This window comes from Barbus barbus (genome assembly GCF_936440315.1).
Source record: "Barbus barbus genome assembly, chromosome: 48".
Taxonomy (NCBI): domain Eukaryota; kingdom Metazoa; phylum Chordata; class Actinopteri; order Cypriniformes; family Cyprinidae; genus Barbus; species Barbus barbus.
The window spans coordinates 14,625,176-14,651,079 of record NC_136726.1 but is presented as its reverse complement, the minus strand read 5'-3'; the positions used below and the strand labels follow the sequence as shown (position 1 = coordinate 14,651,079).

The 25,904-nt window shown below is 36.1% G+C and overlaps 1 protein-coding gene across 1 annotated transcript; it reads left to right on the top strand.

The window, feature by feature from the left end:
* On the top strand, positions 1–24,044 carry LOC306866378 (metallophosphoesterase MPPED2-like). The gene is made up of 7 exons (XM_079411556.1): positions 1–259; positions 4,252–4,464; positions 6,578–6,759; positions 9,571–9,796; positions 22,309–22,424; positions 22,565–22,678; positions 22,920–24,044. The coding sequence occupies exons 2-7, from the start codon at positions 4,337–4,339 to the stop codon at positions 23,036–23,038; spliced, it is 885 nt and encodes a 294-aa protein (XP_079267682.1). The 5' UTR covers positions 1–259; positions 4,252–4,336; the 3' UTR covers positions 23,039–24,044.
* Positions 24,045–25,904: the final 1,860 nt, after the last annotated feature.

The following is a 25,904-nucleotide window of genomic DNA, read 5'->3' as shown; positions in this document are numbered from 1 at the left end:
GACCCCAGTGGCAGCGTACGTTCATTGCACTCCTCTCTCTCGGGCTCCCCCTCTTCCCACGTCGAGGTTGTTCTCTCTCTTCTGTCTCCCTCGTCTGTCGCATTTCAGTGAGAGCGCTAGTGGAGAGAGACCCCGGGGGTCGAAGGTTCTGCCCTGCCCGCCGCGACCTCAACCCCTCACGGCTTCCGAAATATCCGATGACCGTCGTCTTTGACACATCAGCGGACAACTCCCGAGCGGTTTTGGGCCAAAAGAGAAGGTACACTCAAGTCGCTTTTGAAGAAGATAGCTGGGAGGGAAATAGCGAGGCACAAAGCGGTAATGGGTTAGAGGTGGCTGGTTGTCATGTTCGAGGGAAACCGTTTAGAACGTTACCTCAGATACATTGGAACATTTTTACATAAGCGCAACGGATACATTTGAACATTTTCTCGGCAATATGTTGTAACATTTTCGCGCCGTCAAGTTTCTTTCACGTTCATAGCTCGGCGTCTGAATAAAGGAATTATGTAGAAAGCGGTAATATTTATTGGGTTTTATGTGCTCCTGCCTTGCTTTGTGCACAAATTATTCGTTATCAATGGGTTATTTATGCTATTTGAATGAACGTTTTTGACTTAGCTGTCTCATAGTAAGCAGAACAGATTTCGCATTATCCGTACAATGAAATATAGACTTTCCTCGTGCAGTCTGACGCCAGTTTAGAAGCTTGGCTTTTGTTGACAGATAATTATGGAGTCAGAGGCTGCCAGCTCACCGCAAGCTGTTGGTCATAAGTGTTATTAATGTGGCCGGTCTGAAGTCGTCCAGGGAGGGTGCGAAAAGTTCAAGTTTATGGCAAAAGGTTAGCCCGCCAGAGACGGTGTGAGGCGGCGCAGCTGAACAAAATAAATGAATGTAGGTAACAATGAGGGAGATTTGTTATTAAAACAATCTTGTGTATGTGTTTAATTACCCGCAGAACGTATTAACACGAGTAAGGTCGATAAATAGACATTCATTTTTTTAAACAATGAATTGAGCTTGTTTTCTTTGTTATAGGGAGAAGGCTGTAAAGCATTGTGGGAAAGGTGCATTTGACAGCTGGAAATGCATGTTGCAAAAACAAACAGGAAGCAGAGTATAGGTTTTCAAACTTAGAAAACATTATGAAGAGCAAGTTATGTATGGAATAATGTACAATTAGTTGGTCGTAAACATAAAATATACTCTGACAGGGTGGTTAGGACACCAATGCAAAAATATTAATTAGGGGACGATCCGTTGGCGTTCTTCTTATTATTCTTCCGTTTCTTCCGCCATTGTGTAAAATTTGGCACACTGATAGAGGATAGTGTCAATAGTAACCACGGCAAATTTGGAGTCTCAAACTCAAACTCTGTAGCACCACCACTTGTCCAAAGTTTCACTCATGTTTATGTTAATAACTTTTGAACTGTAAGCCACATAGTGAAAATTCTTTTTCCTCTGAATCCTTGGTTCAAGCCGAGTCAAATGAAGTCCAAAACTCAGAAATCGTAAGGTTTAGTTTTTTCGCTATTTTTAATTGTTCGTAAAACTTACTTTTTCGAAGTCGTCCCAGACGGTTTGTCCGATTCGCACCAAAATTGGCTCAGACCATCTACAGACCATGCTGGCAAAAGTTATGGAATTCAAGTCGATTCGTCCAAGCGTTCTCTAATACCACACTAACGAATTCGCCGAAAAGCACGCAAAAAATTTTCTGAGGCTATATCTCTGCAAGGGTTTGGCGTATTGAGACGAAACTTGGTGTGTGTTATAACAAGCATGACCTGAGTCTACCTGCAGTGTTTCGGCGCTGTGCCACCTAGTGGTCAGGAGATATGAAAAATGCATATTTTTTTGCTTATAACTTGTGAATGGTTTGGCCAAAAATCACAAAACTGGTCTCTTTGGTTTCGGTGCATCATGCCAAGTCAAAACATATCCAATTTTCCCATGTAAGCCATTTTGGGTGTTGGCCATATTGAATTTTGTAGCAAAATGACTAAATGTAAATGTAAAATGCTATATTTTACGTACGCATTGACATATCGTTACGAAACGTGGTATGGGTCATCAGCACTATGCCCTGAAAATATCTCATTTTGCATGAGAAGTTTTGAGGCAGCGCCGCCTAGTGGTAAAATCAAATATTCACATGCTTATAACTTTGAGTGGGGTTGACTTATTTTCACGAAAGTTACATTTTTAGACTCCTGAATCCTTGCCGAGTCCAGCGATACTAAATTTGCCAGATTTTGTGTTATGGTTTGTGCAGTGTTGCATTTTAGCGCTTAAAAAACATTTGCCAATATCTTAGAAACCATTACTCCGATCGACACGAACCCACCGAAGGAAATTCGGAAACATAGCGCCCCGGTAACATGCTAATGCCCAATTGGCAAAATTTTTATATTAAGTGGTACAAAAATGCAAACAAAGTCAGCAGTCAGTCATTTTTCATCTACTCCTATACAAATATGTCTATAACTCCAAAACAAAATGAGATATTTTCACCAAATTTGACACACATGTATGGGCACACTCTAAGGACACATCAACAATTTGGTGGGATTGTGCCTCTTGGTGGCGCTATACTTGAACAAAACATGAAATTGCCATGGACTATAATAGAGTATTATGATATAAAATGCTATATTTTACGAATGCATTGGTGTACCATTACGAAACTTTATATGTACCATGGAGACCATGACCTGAAAGTACTCAAAGTTTTCAGTGCCATCTTGTGGTCAAAACTTACAATGAAATGTCAAATAAATGCTAATAGCTTTCTGTGAATTTTGCCTATTGTAATGAGACTGGTATTAATCGATTCCTTGGGTCATGCTGAGAACAGTGTTACCAATGTTGCCATAGTCAGCAAAACGTCCTCTCTGCCCTTTTGATTTTCTTTAAAAACCTACTTTATCGAACTCCTCCTAGACCGTCGGTCCGATTTTCACAAAAATCGAATCATATCATCTTCAGACCATGCTGACAAAAAGTTATGGATTTTGTTGATAGTTTTCACATACCACAACAACGAATTTGAGTTATGATGTCAAAATGACACTTTATTGGCTTTATCTCTGCAATGCTTTGGAATATTGACACCAAACTTTGTGTGCACCATTGTCACCTCACACAGAACACACCACATCGATTTGATAATAGCGCCACCTATTGGTCAAACGTGATAAGCCAATAAATCATATCACTAGAGCTTTATATATGATTTTTTATATATGACGTTTTAACTAAAATAATCCTAAATTGGCTTCAATTACTCATTTCTGCAGTTGGTTTGATGCTCCATACTATGCTTCGCTCCTCATTTTGATGCTGATGTGTTTGGCCCCACAATTGCTGCTTGCAGCTATATTTATTATAACCATTACTCCATGTTACTTCTTCTATGGACTAGTTATGTGTTATATTTGGTTACAATGTAAATAATTTTTTGCTTTATTTTAAGTTGTCTGCTATTCACCTATTTTTTTCTTAATGGATCTTTGTTCTTCTGAGCATTTTTGGCAACTTCTAAAGCTCTTGCATCTATGAAAGTGTTTATGCTCATAAAATTAATACTAAGGTAAAACTTGGTTGTGTTGGTATGAAAAGTACTTAATTCTGCTTGGTAAATTAAAAAAAGCTTAAAATTAAGCTTTACATATAAACTGAAATAATACTTTTCAAAGGGATGTGGTGATGGGGCGGGGGGAATCATATGCAAAGTAAAACTGTTTCAGTGTTTTTGCACTTGCTTACAAAGCTTTTGTGTTTTCTCACAAGTAGTACATTCCTTGAGAAATTCTACATTGTTACAATAGAAATGGAATATATTTTCCTCCCAGCTGATAGAATATATGGAATAGAATGATGGAATATATTTTTCTCCCAGCTGTGAAAGAATGCATATATTTTTGAATAAATGCAGTTTTTTTGCATTTTGTGAGTGAACGTAAAAGCATTGAAATATAATTTTTCTTCTCATAGTATTTTTTTTTTTTCATCACCATGTTCTTTTAGGTGTTCTATAAAGATGACTGTACTGCTGGACTCTGACTTGGACTTTTTTTAAAGTAATATTATTAGCAGATATTAGAGAATTTTTACAAAAAGGTGCATCTTACGATCAGAACGCTGAATATATTGTTGATACTGTCTCAGTACCATCTCGTTTAACTGTATTTGGTTTTGCATCATTAACATTTTGCATCTTGGCGTCTCTGTATGATGACTCAGATCCAAGCCTTGGGACTAAAGGATGCTTGCTCACCGGATCTGCACTGCACCGCTGTGACCTGCTCATGCCCCATCCAGAGGTGCCATGGCTCGCAGAATATCCTCCCAGGGGAAGGTCACCATCTCCGTGGATGAGTACAGCTCCAACCCAACCCAGGCCTTCACCCACTACAACATCAACCAAAGCCGCTTCCAGCCCCCTCACGTCCACATGTGAGTGTCTGTGTACAGTGTTCCTGTAACTGAAACATTGATTTAATTGATTGATTGAGGACAGAACAGAATGCTTACAGAGAGGACATCTGGTGGCTTTTGTCTCATCTCGCCTGCCAGGTGATCCGGAGGCTCCTGTGGCTTCACTTCTGTTGTAATGAATTAGATTGACCTTTTTAACTTCAGATTGTTGTGATGTTTGCATATTAAGCATTTTAGTGAGATTTTTTAAGGCATAACAGGGTTTAATAATTTTCTCATGTCTATATTTTTTTGTTATGCTCCCCAAGGCTGCATTTACTTAATCAAAAATATAGTGAAATATTATTACAGTTTAAAATAACTGTTTTTGATTGCGTTATATTTTAAAACGTAATGTATTCCTGTGATGACAAAGCTGAATTTTCTGTAGCCATTACTTCAGTCCTCAGTGTCACATGATCCTTCATAAATCATTCTAATGTGCTTAATATTTGTAATTATTCCAAACTTTTGACAAGTAATGTGTATATATATATATATATAATCAATACACCTACATTTCAGCAATAAAGCATTTGTACCTACATTTCTTTTTTTATAGAGATGTTAGGGCTAAAACAGTGTCTCATGTTCTTGTACTTACTAACCAGAGGGAGGTCAAAGGTTAGTTGAGTTGATTAGCTCTTTAACAATAGCTCTTTGACCCCGGGGTCAGAGCTCACCTCTAAAGAAACCTGACTATTGACTGATGCTGATGATGGCATAATGAGGCTTGGTGCAGATACTAAAGAATGGACCAACCTGATTAGCTGAGCCTTTGCTGCTTTAATGGTATTGCAATTAAGGCACATCAGCACAAGCAAAATGCATCGACCAGGATGCACGTGCCATTGAATTGCTTTTAGCTTAAGTGTGGAAGAAACGGCTATTTGTCATTAAATTGTGTTATGTAACTCAATGCAATGCACTTTGGGCAACAAATGTCCAGTGCAGAGCGATTTATCAGATTTATCAGCGCAATGTATGGCAATAATCCTGGAAAAACAGGTAGACTATGTCATAATTCAAATAGGAAGCTCAGAAAGGGGTTGTTTCTCCTTCCACTTTCAATTCACACAAACTTTGTTGTAAACCTGTATGACTTTCTTTTGCAGAACACAAAATATATATTTTTTTCCATACAATTAAAGTCAATGGAGTGCAAAGCTGTTTTGCACACCATTTGACTTTCATTGTACAGACAAAAACAGTTCTTCAAAATACCTTTTTTATTTGTAAGAATTGTAGAATTTTCCTGGGCATCTTTAAAAGGAATAGGTTTCCAAAAAATGAAATATTGCTGAAAATTAACCCTCAAGCCATCCAAGATGTAGATAAATTAGTTTCTTCATCAGAACAGAACAGAATTGGAGTAATTTTACTTCACAACACCTGCTCATAAATGGATCCTCTGCAGTGAATGGGAGCCATCAGAATGAGAGTCTAAACAGCTGATAAAACCATCACAATAATCCACATGACTCCAGTCCATCAATTAACATCTTGTGAAGTGAAAAGCTGTGCTTGTAAAAAATTCATAGTTAAGATGTTTTTAATTTCAAACAAGTCCTCTATCTATAATATCGGTTTCTACAGTGAAATAGCTGTCTGACCTGAATCAGGAGAGAAATATGCACTGATCAAGCACCATTTACAAGCAAAAAAACATTTTAAACAAATATGTTGGTGGATTGTGATGTAAGAGGACAATAGCATATGGACTTTTTTACTGGAGGAAGTGATATTATGGATTATGGATTTTGGACACAAGTGATGGATTTGTTTAACTGAAGTCATGTGGATTATTGTGGTGTTTTTATCAGCTGTTTGGACTCTCATTCTGACGGCACTCATTCACTGCAGGGGATCCATTGGAGAGTGAATTATGAAATTATACTTTTCTCAAAATCTGTTCCGATGAAGAAACAAACTCATCTACATCTTGGATGGCTTGAGGATGAATACATTTTAAGCACATTTTCTTTTTTGGGGTAAACTATTCCTTTAACCTTTCCCTAACTCACTAATAATCTTTACATTATAAAGAAATAAATATTCCCTCAGAAACAAAAATGTTCCTTTTTTCCCACAGGGTAGAGCCCCTTCCCTACGATGCACCGAAGCCTGCGGGTCATACACGTTTCGTCTGCGTCTCAGACACACACTCGAGGACAGATGGAATCCAGATGCCTTTTGGCGATGTGTTGCTTCACACGGGTGACTTCACTGAACTCGGCCTACCGTCTGAAGTGAAGAAGTTTAATGACTGGTTAGGTAAGTGTGCAAAACCAGTCCTGTTACCTTTGCTGACAAGCACTTCCCCTGCTCTCACAACATGATTATTATTATTTTTAATAATATTTCTTTTAGGTTTTGCGTCAACTGCAGACATGTTTTCCAGTTCCAAATCTGGTGGCCTATTTTAAGATTGATGCATATCAGTGTTGTATATTTAGTAATTTCAATGCAAAAACAACATTATGATTGTTACCTGATTTTTACTGAATTTAATAAGCTGCAATGCGCACAGCATTTCTAGTGAGTAGGAAGGCCTTTGCTATTGCTGGGGGTGAAGAAGGTCAAAATGGAAATTGAAAAATGCCCAGCTGTTGGCTTTAATACATGCCCTTCAGTCTGGTCTCATTGGCCTTGGCAGCAATTCACTTTGATGAAATCAAGGTTCTTTAAGGTTAGAGAGGTCAAAAATGTTTATCTGGTGAAATCAAAGTCACGCTTCCGTCTACGATTGGCAGCCACAGTGAGCTGTAAATTATCTCTGGTTTGTCAAAGCTATTAGAAATTTCTACATTTTATTTCAGATGCTAGGTCACTAAAGAACAGAGGTGTAAAAAGTACTCGAAAATTACTCAAGTAAATGTAAAGATACAAGTGAAAGTATCTGGCCAAAAACATACTTGAGTAAAAGTAAAAAAGTACAACTTTAAATTGTACTCAAGTATTAAAAAAGTAGAAGTACTTTTTTTTCTGACAGACATACAGAAGTTTTGTTAAAGGGAGAAAAATACAGGTTTTTCGATTCAAATTTATTTGTATAGCGCTTTTCATGATACAAATCGTTGCAAAGCAGCTTTACAGAAAATTGAAGTTTCTACATTATATTTAGGAGTAGGTTATTGGTGGTACAGTAAAAATCATGCAGTTAGTTAAATTTGATATATAATATATGACTTTCATTTATCAGATGAACACAAACTAAGATCTAAATCATTTAAATTAAATCATCTTTTTTCGTATATCAAGTTTGGGACATCCAAAAATGACACTTCAAAAACTACACAAAGTGAATATGACAGTAACTCATACAACCACTGTTAATGAATCAGTCTTAAGTGAAACAATGAAAATGACAAATACTAATATTTTAAACTTGACTGTCGTGTTCACTTTGTGTGGTTTCTGAAGTGGTTCTGTCCCCTTGCATTATCTGGACTAAAAGTCTTTGCTTGTGTTCATCTGAAGTAAGAAAGTCATAAACACCTGGGACGAGATGAGAATCTTAATTTTGGGGTGAAATATCACTTTTAATAACAATGTGCAGAGGCTAGAAACATATTTGTGACAGAATGCAAGAATCGGTTGAATTAATGAGGAGAGTCATAGAATTAAAACATTCAACGTTATATATTATTACATATATTACATATTATTATACATGATAATATTACGACATATTATTAATACAACTTATCCACTACCTGGTAAGAACATTTAAACACTTTTTTGGAGATTTAAATTTAATAAAAAAATAATAATTCCCACCAAAATATTAATTATTAAAATTATCACTGATTTGATTTGCACTCAATCTTGTGCATTCAGCCAATATATTACACAGCTACTGGCTCTATCAAAACAAAGAATAATGAATTAACTTTTTTGAGGGGAAAACGCAGCTTTGCTACCTCAACACGCTTCCTCAGATTTGATGGTAAACTTTTGAAGCCAGACATTTACCTGATGAAAGTCATAACTGAAGTAGAACTGTGTGTGCTTGATGCATGAAAACAATGATCATTGGTTCTCACGCACGTTTGAGCTTCCGTTTCCCATATTTAATGTGTATAAGATAAAATAAAAATGTAATGTACTTTTTAAGCTCAAATAAAATTGTAAGGAGTAAAAAGTACTGTTTTTTTTCTTTAACATCAGAAATGTAATCAAGTAAAAGTACAAGTAGTTTAAATTGTACTTGAATAAAGTAAAAATCCCCAAATATAATACTTAAGTAATCAAGTAAAATTACTCAAGTATTTTACACCTCTGCTAAAGAATGTGGTCTAAAATGTCACTTCTCAACATCTGAATAGTCATATGGCTGTAGAGAGTGCATGATACTGTGAAATATTGTTTTCCGTTTGCTTCCAAAATCTGTCACTAGCTATGTTTCCATCCAAAGATTCAAATTAAACTTGTGTGCAAAACTGGAATATCGCATAAAACATATGCAAATAAAGCACCGTTTCCATCAAACGAGTCAAAGAGAACAAAATTGTCACTTCCTGGTAAACTGTGGCACTAAATATCACTAAGAATATAGGAGAAGCCACTGAATATAATAATTTTCATATGATATAAATTACTTGTACCTCAGAGCGAGCAGGCAAAACACAATAGATGCTGTCCTAGCTTTCGGAGGTGGATGCCAGCTGTTTGGGAACACAGTCGTGTAAGACAATTATACAGAAATACTTTGACAACAGACTTTGCTCAAGTTTTTCAGAATGACCATAACATATAGATGCTGTGCAACGAGGTTGGTCCGCTGCTAGTCAAGTTATCCCGTCTCATAGCGCAAAGTCACATGACTTTTTTGATGCGCATGGAGGAATTTATTTGGTAAATGTGTTTCCATCGTAGTTTATGCCAATTTTTTCTTATCGGATAAAAAGTTGATCCTACTCAAATGTGCGCATAAGTTTTTTTTTATGCGGATTTTTAGAATTTATGCGCATCTTGGCATCTCCATCCAGCGTTTTTTTTTTTTTTTATGCGATATTCCAAAATGCGCATAAAAATAGGTGGATGGAAACGCAGTTACTCTCATTATCTATCTGTCTCTTACAGGCAGTCTTCCTTACGAGTTCAAAGTTGTCATCGCTGGAAATCACGAACTTACCTTTGATAAAGATTTTATGGCAGAACTCGTAAAGCAGGATTACTACCGTTTCCCCTCAGTGTCCAAGCTGAGGACTGAGGACTTTGACGACGTTCAGTCCCTCCTTACAAACTGTGTGTACTTACAGGACTCTGAAGTCACCATTAAAGGATTCAGGATATACGGGACTCCGTGGTAAGCCTTTCTAAATAATTGCTGTCATCACATTTTGTTACTTCCTGTTTGCTACATCTGTCATGCAGAATATTAAGTGAGTTATTCAACATTTGAATCGGATATTTTCAGCAAAGGCATAACCAGGATTAGTTTATATAAAGTGAATTATGAAAACCATGCTCTTTTCACAATCCAGTCAATTCCAGATGTATAAAATCTTGAAATCTTGTCCTACATGTTTTTGTAGTGGAATATTCTGTTTCACTCTTAAAAATGCAAGTAAAATGGGTTTCAAATGTCATTTCATGTTCACTACTGTAGGGGTATATATGTTTGTATATATATATATATATATATATATATGACTAAAGGACTGTACTGACAAAAAAAAAGAACAAATAATCTTAACAAGCAACAGCACAAATAAATACAATAGAGCAAAGATACAAATAAAATAGTGCTTTTAGGTAGGTCTTATATTAGTTTTTAGGTGCAGAAATTGAATAAAGTTATAAAATGTACAATAATATTGCATATTTGACTGTACAAATTAAAGATTAATATTCATTGAAGTTCATCAAAGTTACAAAAGCTATTCAATCAAGAGCAGTGAGTGATTTCCTTGTATTTTGTTGTTTGTTTAACATTAAAAAGTGCTGTCAATTACAGACAAATCACGGATCCAGTACACTGATGCTGTACATTCAACCGACTTTGTCTGCTGTAAAAAAAAAAAGACGTTTTATTTAAAAAGAAATATAAAAATCACTTATTACACACCTTACATTTATATATACAACTTAAAAAAAAAAAAGATTAAATTCTGTTTTATTTATATTATTTAAGAAATCATTTAATCACTTAAACTCCTTAAATTTGACTTTTTACATCGGTAGTTAGGGGCACACAAATAGGCTACATATGTTACTAGGTGGTCCCTGAATAATCTGATTTGATTAGACATAGTACTTGGTCTAAAAAGATTAGGAACCACTTCTGTAAAATATTTATAATATCCACCAAGATCCTTTTTGGTAAACCGTATTTCCAAAAATACACTATTTGGTGCTGTTTTCATATTTGCTTTCATCTTTTTATGTTAATATAGAATCAGTAGCTGCAGTTCGTTTTGATAAAGCTCCGTAAATCACAATCAGTGCTATGTATATACAAACCATATGCAACATATGTCAAGTTCGTTAGTTAAGTAACAGATGGCCGATTGACCTACATTGAAGTTTGTATTTGATTTACTGCAACTGAATAAGGTTTATGTCTCTTGAATGATTTCTCATGGCTGTCTTATACCTTGAGATAAACTGATTCTCTTCAGCTGTGGACAGAAAGACCTTTGTAGACCTGGGTTATGTTAGACACTGTTGTTCTCTCTGCTCCGCAGGACACGAGACGCGTTCTCACTCGCTACAGATAGTGTTACACACACACACACACACACATACATACGAACATTCACTCTCTCTCTTTCATTCCATCTCTGTTTCTCTGTTACTCTTTACGCACACACAGCCGTCATCACACATTGGCATATTTCATACGAAGACCTCATCGTTTGATAAGCAGACCATTATCTCCGTTAACCCCTCACCCACTGGGCTGCCCCTCTCTCCCACGGGACGCCAACAGAGCTGTGTTAGATTTCAGGTGTGAATAGATGCCTAGCAGTGTTTGGCACTGAGAGCATTTTGGCAGTGAGACACAATGGTCGACAGCTACTAGAAGCAGTTTATCGCCTGGAGACGACGCTGAAGAGTCAGCTGAAAGTTGATGAGAGTTACTTAATCTTATAATCATCTTTTAGCCCTCTTTTTCAGTTAAAAAGTGTATAAATTTAATGAGGTTTTTGTCAACTATTTCACAAACGATTCACATATGCACATCATTTTTTCCTACCCTTATTCTAATGCTAATGAACCCAGATTATTCAAAATAAATATTTTAAATATTCTGAATCTCATTTGCATAAAACATTCCTAAACAGGCTGCATTTTTTCATTTTTAATATTTTATTATAATATAGTTAGTACTTTATTAACAATATTATAATTACTACTACCAGTAATAAAATTATTGTTGACATTAATTGGTAATGGTAATAAAAAAGTAAATCTCATTTGCATAAATGTTAAACTGTCTGCATTTTGTAATTTATTTGTATTTTATTATATAAATATATTAGTGTAATCAAAGTAATTGAAGTATTCTGTATATATCAATATATATACCGTATATATCAATGTTTATTACCATTTTAAATTATGTATATTGTTTTCATTTTTTTTTTTTTGCTTAACTTGTTTCTAAGCCACTTTTGTGTTTTGTCCAATTTTTTTTTGGGATGATTTTTAGTGCTAACTTACTAATAATTTTGATTTCTGTGTAACAAACATTACACAGAAATACTCACTATTTGAACCACCACGCTGTGATTTACTTATCTTGATAATCCAAACACAATACTATCTAGTCTATCTAAAATATCTTAAGGTCTTCAAGCCAACCAGAATTAGAATGCTAATTTTGGTAAGAAGTGGGTAAACCAGACATCTGCAATGGGTGGTCTTGGTGGGGGTGCGCTTTAGTCATAGTTTTCCCAGCCTCTCCTGCAGGAAGTGCTTTTTGTTCCAACACATCCTGGTGCTTTGTTGAGAGCCAGGATCAAAACCTGAGGCCGACCCCGGTGTGACCCTCCAAGTGCATGCTCGCAGTGGGCTACTCTGACCCTCCTGACCCCGGGCCTCAGCTATCAAGGAGGTCATTTACACAGCTTCATTCTTCTTCCCTACAAAGTGCTCAGTCAGGCTTGACTCCCGTCTAGCCCAAGGTAGAAGACGAGAATGTTTCATGCCCATTTATTTATCGGTATTCCCTTTCATGGCGGTACTCCCGTCAGTACATTGACCTTGACTTGATTACTCTCTACAAAACTCCAATATACCTTTGTATGCCTAACCATAACATCTAATAGAAGCGAGGCTGTCTTGCATAGCTTGGCAACCACTATCCTGATAACGCCACATGTGGTAATCCTTCTTACGATACACTAGAAATCCGCACCGATATGTCACGTATATATTCCAGCTTGCAGCTGTGATTGGTTTGATTAACGTGTAAGCTGGTTTTGCAAGATGTTGGTTTGGCTTTTGAAAATCAAAGGCTCTTTAATCCTCTTAGGAAAGGCAGATGTAGGTCATGTGACCCGAGTTCATGTTGGGTGAGTGTTTGCAAGGCCAGGCTATAATACACAGTGGGGGTGTGTCTCTCTTGCTGCCATAGAAACCGTATCACTGCTTCATTCTTATGATTATGATGTGCGTGTGAATGAATGATCAGGGATGATATAACAGTCGTTTGTGGTTTTTCAGGACACACAACAAAGCTCTTTATGTGCATTAGTATGGATACTAGATATAAAGTGTAAGGTTTTCTCTCTGTGCGGTCAGAACTGTGTGAAGCTGATATCGCTGATTACTTCATGATAGTATTGGTAGCATTAGTATGTCATTTAAGGTGAGGACAGTAATGTCCCCATTACTTTATGCTTATGTCGATTGTCCCCACAATTTTATGAAATGGCTCTTCTGTTTGAAGTCAGTAGGATTTTTTTTTTCTTCAGTAGGGGTGGGTGCTATCCCGGTAGACACAATTAACCGATAGAAATTTGTCAACCGGCAGAGATTTTGGAATGTCATCTCTATCAAGGTTTCACACTCACACGACGCTGTACTACGTGGTCATGAAAACGTATGGCTTGAAGGCATTTTTAAGCATTGTGGTTTTAAAACAAGTGATTTGTTGAAACGCAATCAGCAGTGAAAGAGAACTCATTTTGCTCTTTGTGTGCACTATCAGAGAGGCGCGTAGGTGAAGTGCCTTTATTTTTGCCGCTTTATGGGCCTTGAACGGTTATATACACGCACTTGTATGTGTCAAAATGCCCATTTTTGCAAGTATCCTTATAAACATGGTAATTTAGATCTTAAGTGAAAGCAAACAGCTGAGAAAGACAACACGGTGACAGTATGTTGGATCCGGGCAGCTCTTAAAGTGATAGCAGTCTAATATTCTTGCTGCATGTCAGTCATGTCAATCAAATAACTAAATAGAGAAAATCTCTCACTGCTCTTGACTAAATCACTTGTGTAACTTAAGAAAAAATTGCTATATATTTAATTCTTATTTATATATATTTGATTTCTTATTTGTTCTACTGTAGTTTTTTTTTATCCTGTTCCTTGTAATTAGTGACTGTTTACTTGTCTTCAGTGAGCTAGAGTTTTTTTATTTTTTTAGGCTAGTATTACCGTATTGACCCGAATATAAGACGACTCTGATTATAAGATCACCCCCCTTTTTCCAGATGTACTTTTTGGAAAAAGACATTTTTTCTTAAATTCCTTTCACATTGCATATTTTAATTTTTGTTTTGAAAGTATGGTAAATACTGGTAAAATGTACCAATAATCACATTTAAAAATGTACACTTTTTGATATACCATAAAAATAACAGGTAGTCCATCTGAATTATATAACATTTAGGCAATCCATCTCATAGTAGCCTACCAAAATTTTATCAACAATAGAAGTGAAATCGTATTGTAGTCTTCAAATCTGGGTACTGCTGTACGTTTTAAAATCACTTACAGAAGAAGTTTGGTCCCATTAGGATAACATGACGACTCGTGCTTTTCTTTTTCTTATGTTTTCACTCGCGATCTTTACAACACACTTTACATTACTTCATGGCACGCTCGTTTTACGTGTATTTGGTGCCACCTATTGTTGTGGGTGTATTATTGACATGTCAAAGTCTAGACTCTGAATATAAGCCGACCAAGTTTTTTCAGATGTATTTCCAAGAAAAAAAACATTGTCTTATATTCGGGTCAATACGGTAGTTTTTATGATATTGACACTGGTGACAAGAATTATGAAATTTCTATGCTATCAAAATTTTGATGATATAAAGACCTTGTTTAAAGCAAAAATAACTATATCTATATGATATATATTGTTACCATGAAATAAAATTACTCATATTGTGATATAAGATTTTGGTCATATCGCCCACCCCTATTATTCAGTATATATATTATTCAAATATAAACATTTTGTGAAGTGGTAAATCACATAATGCACTGATTTTAGTATACACGTAGACACACAGGCTTGTTATAACATCTTGACAGCTTAATGTGCTTTAACGTACTGTACTTTGGTAGTGTTGACTCTTGAAGGCCTGCTAATGAATATTAATTAACTCATCTGAATTGACTGAATTAAGGTGTTGACAAGTATCTATAACAGTCTGATGCTTCTCATCTCTCCTGATTTCACATTCACCCTTCCACAATGTGATGGCTTTCACATGTTCCCCGAGTATCGATCCCATGGCCTTGTTGTTGCAGGTGCCACACTCTTGCAGTTGAATCATATGCTTCTTGTTCTTTAGCTTCTCCGTGTTTATTTTTATTTTTTCATTCGTCATTGACCTTCATGGAAAAATCGCAGAACTCTCATACTGTGCGTAAATGTAATTACCCCGTCCATCCAGTCCTCTCAGCTATCAACAGAAGCCTCTATAGAAGCAATAATTTTCTCCGGCTCCTGCCGACAAGCGACCTGCTCACGTCACTGATTGTAAGCTGACCCCTGGCCCGTAGGTGGCGTCATTTGTCAGTGGTAATTAACAGCTGACATCTCCTCTGCTGGGCCTGATGGCTGGCGGCTGTTGCGGTACCAGGCAGGGAGGAAATTGAGGAGGGGTGGAGGGCACAGTGAAAGAGAGAGCGATGGGCCGACTAGAAAAGGGGTCAGGTGCTGTTAGTTGGCAGGCTGTACAAAAATATTTTGGCCATATAGAAGTTTCTCTCAAAGCTGATCTATTCAAAAGCATAAATAGTTAATCAAGTCTTGTTTTATTGAGAAGCTGTCTTGCTTTTCTTTCTTCCTTTGATTTGTTTGGATTCAGGGGTTCAATCTTTTTTCTTAGCAAATGAAGAAACCGCTTCAAGTTAACATGAAGCAGTCTTCCTAAATTATTTCACATCCATAATTTGAGATTTTTTGAGTGCAACAGTACAATTCAAAGAGAAACAAACTAAACTACTGTTCACAAGTTTGGTATCAGTAACATTTTAGAATACTCCTATTCAGAAAGGATGCAGTAAATTCATTAAAAGCGACAGTCATTTTTAACACTTATCATTTTATACGATTTTTATTTAAAATAAAAAAGTTGTTCTTTTGAACTCTCTATTCGTCAAAGAATCATGAAAAAAATGATCAGTTTCCACAAAAATATTAGTCAACTTCTGTTTTAAACATTGACATTTGTAAGATTGAGCAGCAAATCAGCATATTAGTCTGATTTCTAAAGGATTGTGTGATACTGAAAACTGGAGAATTAGCTGCTGAAAAATCAGTTTTACATCACAAAAATATATTACATTTTAAAATATAGTAAAGTAGAGAATCGTTATTTGAAACTGTAATAATATTTCACAATATTGCTGTTTATACTGTATTTTTGATCAAATAAATTCAGCCTTGGTGCGCGTAATATACTTACTTAAAAAAAACAAAACTTAGACGTAATGTATTTTCAGACTTTATTGCTATAGGAGCAGAAAAAGTTCTTGTTTTTGGATTCATTTACATCGAAAAATGTCTGATATTTGCACCGTATTATAAGGAATATTGAACAGATTTGCTGTCAGACTTGCCCTGGGATGTGCTCTGCGTGGTACCTTCACAAAACCACACTAGACAGGAAATCCAAACAATGTCTCATTTCCTCTCTACTCTCATTTCTCTTTTTGTCCCATGTCCAGCTCTGCTTTTTCTCTCCTGACCGTTGATAACCTTCTCCAACCTCACTTTCACAATCACACATCTTTCCCTGATCCCCCTCTGTTTTGCCGTCCTGCTGTCAGGGGCAGATAAATATTTCAGTAATCCTTTTTGCATGTGAGGTGTTTGAAGGACTGGCAGGCCTGTGCAGTAGAGTAACACACTGATTCCAAAGTAAGCACTGGGAGTGTGTGTTTGTGTGTTACTGAGGCTCAGCCGGCTGCTCCTGTGTGCCACTGTGTGTGTATGTGTCCAGGTCACTGAGAGTTCATCAAAACGAAGTGCTGACGCAGCCAAAACAAACACACACACACACACACACACACAAATATACACTTGTGTCTCTGTACTGAACAGAGTTTCTGACAGCGAAAGCTTTCTTTTCTCTTTTCTCTCTCTCTCGCTCTCTCTTTTTAAACTTACATGGTTAAACTTTCATTTTTTCAATTTTTCTTCAAAAGTGATGGGCTTAAGAAAATAATATGATGATTATTAACTTTATTAATTATAATAATGTTTAATAAATAAAGCTAATTATATTTAAAAGTCACTGAAAAATGTTTTGGTTTAATTTTACATCAAAATTTAGTAAAATAATTATTCATTTAATTATTGGTGATCTTTAAATTTATCGTAAAGAGTAAAACCAGAGGTTTATTTTTGCAATAATTACCAGCTGTACTAAACTCTGTTTAACAAATAATAAATGGATATTACATACTGATAATGAGATTTATATTGAGAACAAAGAGACCATAAAATATGAGCGGCATGAACCTGGCACAGTGTTTGAAATCGGTCACTAGGTACAAATGTCTAAATTGAAATTTAGATCGACCAATCAGAATCAAGTATTCCAGTGTGCATGCAATAATACATTTCCTTTACACTGCATGCCTTTATTTGTTTTCTGTCTGTGATCCCTGTTTTTATGTGCGTGTCGGGAAGTAATGACATCTCATCGTTGACTAGCTTGATGTACGGCTAACTCGGATGCTGACGTTTATGTGTGAGTTAAAGCAGACGGGCCTGAGTATGTTTGCAGGAAAGCTAACAGGGTCTGAGAGATTGTACCCAAGAGTACCAGCCTGGTGCACAGTGTTCGAAAGCAACCACTCACCTTTATTTGCCTTCCCATCAATCATCCACGGACAAGCCCAGCTACCCAACATACACACACATACACTGAGACCTCAGCAGCCATTTCCTGCGTTCAGGCTTTATTTCATCCACTATCAACTCCATTCTCTCAAATCTATGAAGAAGTGCTAATGGATAGACAAACAGTAGACCAGCTATGAGACAAGCCTGTGATGATGGACATTAAAATCCAAAAATGACTGCTCTTTAGTTTGGTTAATGAAGGAGGATGTCCGTAAAGTGACAGCTTGTATTTGAATATTTGCTTGCATCTTTGTCTTAAACACAAAAGTATTATCTGGTTCTAATCAATGTTAACCTTGTAAATTCAGGATTAGTCCTAGACTGTCATAACCAGGACATTTAATCAGTGCTGTTATTGTAAGCTAAAACTGTGAATAATATTTGAGTAATTAAAAACAAATCTGAAAAATAAAATAAGATAAACCGAGAAATTGGCAAAAAAAATTTTTTTAATTAAATTGGAAACTGATTGAAATTAAAATCAGTTGAAGTACTACAATTACTAAAACAAATAAATTAAAGCCATAAAAATAATAGAAAAAAATAATAATTCTAGCTATAGAAATATTAATAAAATAAAAACTGACAAAAGCATGTAATGGAATTGCTTAAATTTAAATAAATTAAAAACTGAAAATATACAAGCTAATAAAAAATAGTATACAAATAATACTAAAATAACATTGGATGTAATAAGATGATAAACAATAAAGGCTGTGTTTTTCATAGCTTACAGTTTTTGTCTGACAGACAGCAATGATTGACATTTTGTTGATAGCTTGGTTCCTATTTCTGTAGCATTACTGTGTGTAACTCTGCCCACAGTGAATTTCATTGGTCCAAAATGGTCTCCTCTACATAATTGTTTATTAAACATTAAAAATTGTTTAATTGGCAGTTATTGTGCAGCATGTTGTAGCATTTTTGCTTTTAAAGTTTCTTTTGATTTTTGTTTTTTGATTATTGATACTGTAAGTGTAATTCAGCAATGTTATCTTTCATTTGTGTGTGTGTTTTTTGTTGGAGCCTTATGTCACGTCTGGTTAGGAAACGAATTTGGAGAACAGCTGTCTTATTTGACAGACCTTGTTCTTTTGCAAGGTTTAACTGGGTCTCTAAGTTATGTTAAAGCGACAGTCTCCATGCTTTTCCATTTTTTCCTCTAAAACCTTTTTCATTCTCTCTGTAATTGGTTTTCAATACTCTGCTGCAGGGCTGTCGTTCTATTGTTATTCTTAGATGGTACAAACGATTGGGCCCTAGTCCCTCATCTATTTCAACATAATTCAGTGAATGAAAAAGAAGATCCAGGCCTCAGGTCTCAGAGAACATGTTATGAAAACCCTTTCCCCCTCTAGTCTTAACCTTCTGCTTCTCAGAGGCTCTGACTTTGTCAAGTGCTCGTTGTAAAATCACCTCCGGACAGCTGGGCATGTGAGCTCATACATATATGTATGTCTGTGAGTACGGTAGAATCAAGCTCTTTAAGACTCATTAATGCCATTATCTGCTACAACTAAGCTACTTAGTATTTGTAATATAATTCTTTCTAATGCTTCTTTTATTTCAAGCTGTTTTATATTCATCAGATTCATCAGTCAGGTCATATCATAACAGGATTCACAAAAATCTTCTAAAGGTAGTGATGAAATTTCTGAAGATAAATTAGAATTGGTTTGTAAGTCAAGTTCTTGTTCAAAACGCTGCCTTTTTGCGCTGCCTGCAGATGACCGTAATAATCATAATAGGCACACTGTTTTAATTTAAAAGGGGTAATTCACCCAAAAATGAAATTCTGTCATTAATTACTCACCCTCATGTTGTTCCAGACCCATAAGACCTCTGTTCATCTTTGGAACACCAATTAAGATATTTTTTATGCATCCCATGAGCTCTCTAACCCTCCCATAGACAGCAAGGATCCTTACACGATCAGTAAAATAATCCATGTGACGACAATGTCACAATTCGTCTCCTCCGCGTCACCCTGGCGCCATTTTGTAGAGTATCAACTGAACGTAAACGGCGTATATTGTTCAGCGTATATCCACGTGACGCAGCTGACACAGAACAGCATGCACTGTTTACGTTCAGTGGATACTCTCCAAAATGGCACCAGGGTGACGCGGAGGAGATGAATTGTTGAATAGTCTTTTTTTTTTTTTTTTTTTTGTGCACAAAAAGTATTCTCGTAGCTTCATAAAATTACGGTTGAACCCCTGATGTCACATGGATTATTTGACTGATGTCCTTGCTATGTTTCTGGACCTTGATCGTGTAAGGACACTTGCTGTCTATGGGAGGGTCAGAGAGCTCACGGGGTGCATCAAAAATATCTTGTGTATTGAGTGAGTAATTTATGACAATTTTCATTTTTGGGTGAACTAACCCTTTAAAGGGGTCATATGATGCTATTCTAAAGATCATTATTTTGTGTATTTGGTGTAACAGAATATGTTGACATGCTTTAATGTTCAAAAAAACATTATTTTTCAAATACTGTTCATTAATGTAGTTCCTCTATGCCCCGCCTCAAGCCCCTCCTTCCGACAAGCACAGTCTGCTCTGATTGGCCAACTGGCACAGTGCATTGTGATTGGCCGAACACCACAAGCACGAGTCGGAAATGTAACGCCCCTTACCATAATCACAAGCTTCAGCTTTCAAAATAAATATGAAGACAGTTAATAATGTTGTTAGTTTTACCGTCAGTTCAAGCCAGAGAGGGGAACAGAGTCGCGTGACAGACACATTTACATTTATTCATTTAGCTGACGCTTTTATCCAAAGCGACTTACAATTGCTATATATGTCAGAGGTCACACGCCTCTGGAGCAACTAGGGGTTAAGTGTCTTGCTCAGGGACACATTGGTGTCTCACAGTGGATACGAACCCAGGTCTCTCACACCAAAGGCATGTGTCTTATCCACTGCGCCATCACCACCGTGATGATGCTCGTATATATTTGCAGTACACAAGCCGCGATTAAGACAGCTGACTCCACTGTGATGTGACCCTGTCTCTCTCTCTCACTCACACACACACACATAGCAAATGTGTGTCATCGCAAAGCCAGAATTACCTCCTCTCCTAGGTTCACGAAACTGTCATCCATAAAATGCGTTGCACAAATTTGAACATTTGGGTTGTGCTGTTCTGTTGTAAGTAATCTTAATGATTCCTAAATGCATCTACTTTCGGAAGGCCAAAAAAAATGCTTTTGCTTTCGCCTAGAAACACACAGCGTCTCCCTGTCATGGCTGCATCAACACTACTGCGGTTACTGAAACCATGCTCTCTTTTCTTTGCGTGAACATTTGGGCGGCATTACGCAAATATTTCCACATCATGACGTAGAGATGTGGGGGCGTGTTTGAATGAGCCGTTTTAGGGGGGCGTGGCAGAGTCTTAACTTTGATAAAGAATATCTCTTTGGTTTTGATCCTTTAGTCTTTGAAACTTCAGGGATCTTATCTATGCACAATCAGCTTGTTACACTCCAAAGAGAAAGGAAAACTTTTAATCGCTTCATATGACCCCTTTAAGCAGTTGTAAGCATGCACACTCACACATTTTTGGATGAAATCTGTGTATGAATGTCTTTACAAACCAATTACAATTCACCAAAAACTTTGATACCTTAATATATTCTAAATGTAGGAAAAATTGAAATCACTTGCACAAAAAAATTAGATACTTGTAAGTGTTGAAATATACAAATATAAAAAAAATCCATGCAATTATTAGTGAATGACATCTACTTTTTTTTAAAGAACAATCCTAAGTTAGAAAATAAGACAAAATTAACAAAATCGTACATTTTAAGACTGTTTCATGAACCCAACCCCAGAGGTTTCCATGCATCCAAACCATTCATTGAAGCTGAACCGTAGTGCAGCCTCTAAAGTGCCATTGAGCAGTTGCAGACGCTGCTCTCTGCAGTGCTTCCAACTCTCATTTGTCTGCACTGCCTCCATCCATCACCCAGCTCTGCTTATCAGCATGGGGTCAGTTCCTGCCCTCTCTACCAAGGCCTACATTTAGCCCTGGCCTTGTCTTTCTGGGGCCAGACACTTAGCCCTTATCAGATGGGGTCTGAGAGTGGTAAATAAAGGTCTGGCCCGGGTTACCACAGGCTGTCAGCAGGCCTGTCCCAGAGGGGAAATAAAACTCTTATTAACATGCTTCTGCTCATTGGTGCTGACAGCTTGATCAATCTGCCTCCTCTACAGATGACCTCTGCGAACCGCAGAATGCCCTGATGGAGGCTGAAATGAATAGCTTGAGTTGCGCTATGGCCTCAAATCTGATACTGCAATATTCTGAGGCATTTTTTAACTTTTTTTTTTTAATGCGCCTTACCAACTAGTCTATTTTGAAAATCTTTTTGATAATACTGTCAACATTTGCGTGTGTGTGAGAACAGCATGCATGTATGTGTATGATGATTTTGACATTTATGAAGTGTGTAAAATGCGTCTGTCTGCTCCCACAGGACCCCGTGGTTTAATGGATGGGGCTTTAACTTACCTCGAGGCCAGTCTCTCCTCGATAAGTGGAACCAGATCCCTGAAGATGTAGATATTCTTATGACACATGGGCCTCCTCTGGGTAAGCACTGAAATGTGGATGCAACTGTAGATGTAGAGCATGTATACATCAGTTTGTGTCTGCAGATGGACTGTTGTATTTTAAAGTCATCATAAATATGGTGATATGCCTCTAAGGATGTGATGTTGGACTTTGTCCAGGGTTCAGAGATTGGGTCCCAAAAGAACTTCAGAGAGTTGGCTGTGTGGAACTACTTAACACAGTACAAAAGAGGGTCCGACCCAAACTCCACGCATATGGGGGAATCCATGAAGGTAATAACTTGGCATTCATATATATATATATATATATATATATTTAAACATTTTGAATAAATATAATATAAAATGTTCAAAATATTGAAGTAATGAAAATAAAAAATATTATAAAGTATAAAAATAATATTATAAATTGTAATATATTTAAAATAATATTTATGAGGATAAAGTATAAATATTTAAGCATTTTATTTTGTATAAAATAAATGTATAAAAATGTTTTCTCTCTCATTTTCAGGGTATGGTATAATGACAGATGGCTATACAACATTTATCAACTCCTCCACATGTACAGTCAGCTTCCAACCTACCAATCCACCAATCATATTTGATCTCCCCAACCCAGGAAACTCCTGAGACTCATTAAACCCCACCCCTTTTTCTAAATAACTCTTCCTTACTTAAAAGTAATAGTCTTTTTGTACTGCTTGTATTTAAAAATGCATGGAAATGAAATATTTTTTAAAGTCGGATTGAAGCCGACACCATTTGAATGACTATTGTAGGCAAAGAATAAGTTGTGAATTCATATTTGTCATTTGTTTGCATCAGTTGCCTTCTGTTTTTCCTTTTTTATTGGTCAGGATCTTAAAAAGTGCATTATAAAGGTACTCCTAAAAGTATCAGCAATACTTGACCATGTCTGATTTAATATTAAATGTGCTTTGTAAATTTAATATAAAGTTATTTAAAGTCATGAACTCTTTGTGTGGTGTATTCAATCTTGGATTTAAATAAGTGCGTACTTCATTCACCCTGTCAAAGGGTCCAATGGGTCTGATATTTATTACTCCAATCAGACTTTGCTCTTTTCTTTTCAACATAAAATAATAGTGGCACAGTTTATCAAAAGATGGAAGCGATTGTGTGTTGTGAATTGAATTTCGCATTATTGCTGTGCTGCTTTTGTCCTACAATTACAGTTTAGAAGAGGCTGAATGTGCAAATTCTCCAGATCATAAAGAAACCTGGTCTGATTTTGCATTTAGCGCACATTAAAAGTGGATGAGAACTTTCAATATAATTGGGTCTGCCTCAGGAGATATAAAGAGATAAATCTGGTACGTCTCTGTAAAGATTCAAACACAATTGTTTATCATAGATTTGCAGTGTCTTCCTATTCTATTGGTTTCAAAACTGGAAATGCCATTACACCACTAAGCCATTTCATTTCTCCTCATCTCCATTTTTAATTGTTGTAATAATGTGCATTGTATATTTCACTGTGGATACGCAATCTTGTGAGCACAAAAAGCGTTTTTCTGTCATTTCTGCTATTGTAAATGCTTTGTTTTGTGACTTTTTATCTATTGCGACATTTAGCCAAGTTTATATGCAAATAAAACTGCAAGATTTTTATCTGATGTCTGTCATTTATCTTTTTGTCTTGCGAATCAGTCAAAATAAATATTATTCACTTTCATTGTGTGGAAAAGAGCAGCTTGTACAACTTTTAGAAATATATCATTTTTTTGCTTCACAAAAGAAGGATGAGTAAATGTTTAATTTTTGGGTGAACTATCCCTTTAAAAGCTTTGTTTCTTTCCCACACAGTAAATAACTATGCATTTTATCTGTAGTTTAGCAACAGCTTTGATTGATTAATGAAGTCTATTAATTACCCCACATCTGTCAGACTTGAAAAAGAATAGATAGCGCTGACAGGGATGGCCATAACCTGATGTTGTCCTGTCAGATGCTATTGATCGTGGAAATTTGTCAGCGCAGCCTTGCCGTTCTCATCTGATGGATGTCACAGCCTGATGCTAACTCTGACCCCATGTGCTCCCGCTGATAGCAGCGGCAAAGATGTTCAATCAACATAGACTATTTTAATGATTTCCTAACTACGTTTCTGGGCCTTGAACGTGTCAGTTGCATTGCTGGATCAGAAAGCGCTCAGATTTCATCAAAAATATCTTAATTTGTGTTCGGAATATGAATGAAGGTCTTATGGGTTTGGAAAGACGTGAAGGTAAGTAATTAATGACAGAATTTGCATTTTTGGGTGAACTATCCCTTTAAATTCTATCTTATTCCATGTTTAACACCAGTCATTTGTGTCACCTTGTGTTACAGGACATTCCCTATTCCTTCCAATCCTTTCTTAATCCTAATAACAATCTTAATGCTATGCTTAATCTGATCTTGATCTTGAAACGAATCTTAAACCGATCCATCCCTAATCTGAGAAACCAATTATTGCTGCTCAATTCATTATAATATGCTTTATAGATGAATATACCTTAATTAGATACACATAGGGAACAACCTTTGTATGGTTTTTGAAAATAGATCTTTGATATGCCTAAATTAAATCAACTTTTAAGTGGAGAATTTGAACTCTTACTTTTATTCTACTTTCAAATCATTAAAAATAATCACTAACGCATTTTGTGCATATTAACATACACAAAAACAACCAGCTTTTGCTCAGTTTAAATATCTCAAATTATTAATGATGGTTAATTTCTATTGATAATAAACAGCCTTATCTAACTCCTAAAGATGTTGTTGAACTGCTAATGATGCTAAACATGAGGCATAGAGCTTTAAATATATTTAAATATATACCATATAATTTAATAGACAAACCCCTATCTTGAGGGTTTTGGCTCCATCTTGTGGCCAAAAAAAAAAAACTTGTTAGAAACTGTAATGATTATAGGATTATATAATACAAAGGGTTAAGTCATTTTAATATAATTCATCATTTAATATAATTTTGGGTCATAGTTACTTAATTGCATTTAGCTTCAAACATGTATGTGTTTTCTCTGCAGGTTTAATTAAAACTTAATTTTATTGCTTGTACTGTACGTTTAACTAATTGTATAAGATATCCTATATGTTTATTATAGTGTGGTTTCCATTTGAGTGGAGTAATGTTATCATTCCGCTTGTATTCACAGTTCATATTCAACGTACCTGGAGTTGGGATGAATATAACCCCAAGACATTCCCTCTTTGCTTGTGAAGACAGAAAAGCCTTTGAGTGTGTCTCTATTCCTAGTGGTTCAGAAGTCGAGCGCCGGTGGATGCAGAATAATTCCATCTCGAGCACCCTTGGGTTTCAGCATGTAGGCTATACATTTTTATGTGCACAAGATAAAAAAAAACACAAATAATATTTCATTTATTTATGCGTCCTCTGGGAAAATACTAATCCAATACATACAAAAACACACAAAAAGTGCATGAATCCAATTAAGAAATATTTCAA

Excerpts from the sequence above, each read along its gene's own strand:
- LOC306866378 (XM_079411556.1), top strand. The coding sequence starts at position 4,337 with ATGGCTCGCAGAATATCCTCCCAGGGGAAGGTCACCATCTCCGTGGAT. Across the intron at positions 4,465-6,577 it reads CAGCCCCCTCACGTCCACAT|GGTAGAGCCCCTTCCCTACG; the intron begins GTGAGTGTCTGT and ends TTTTTCCCACAG. Across the intron at positions 22,679-22,919 it reads ATATGGGGGAATCCATGAAG|GGTATGGTATAATGACAGAT; the intron begins GTAATAACTTGG and ends TCTCATTTTCAG.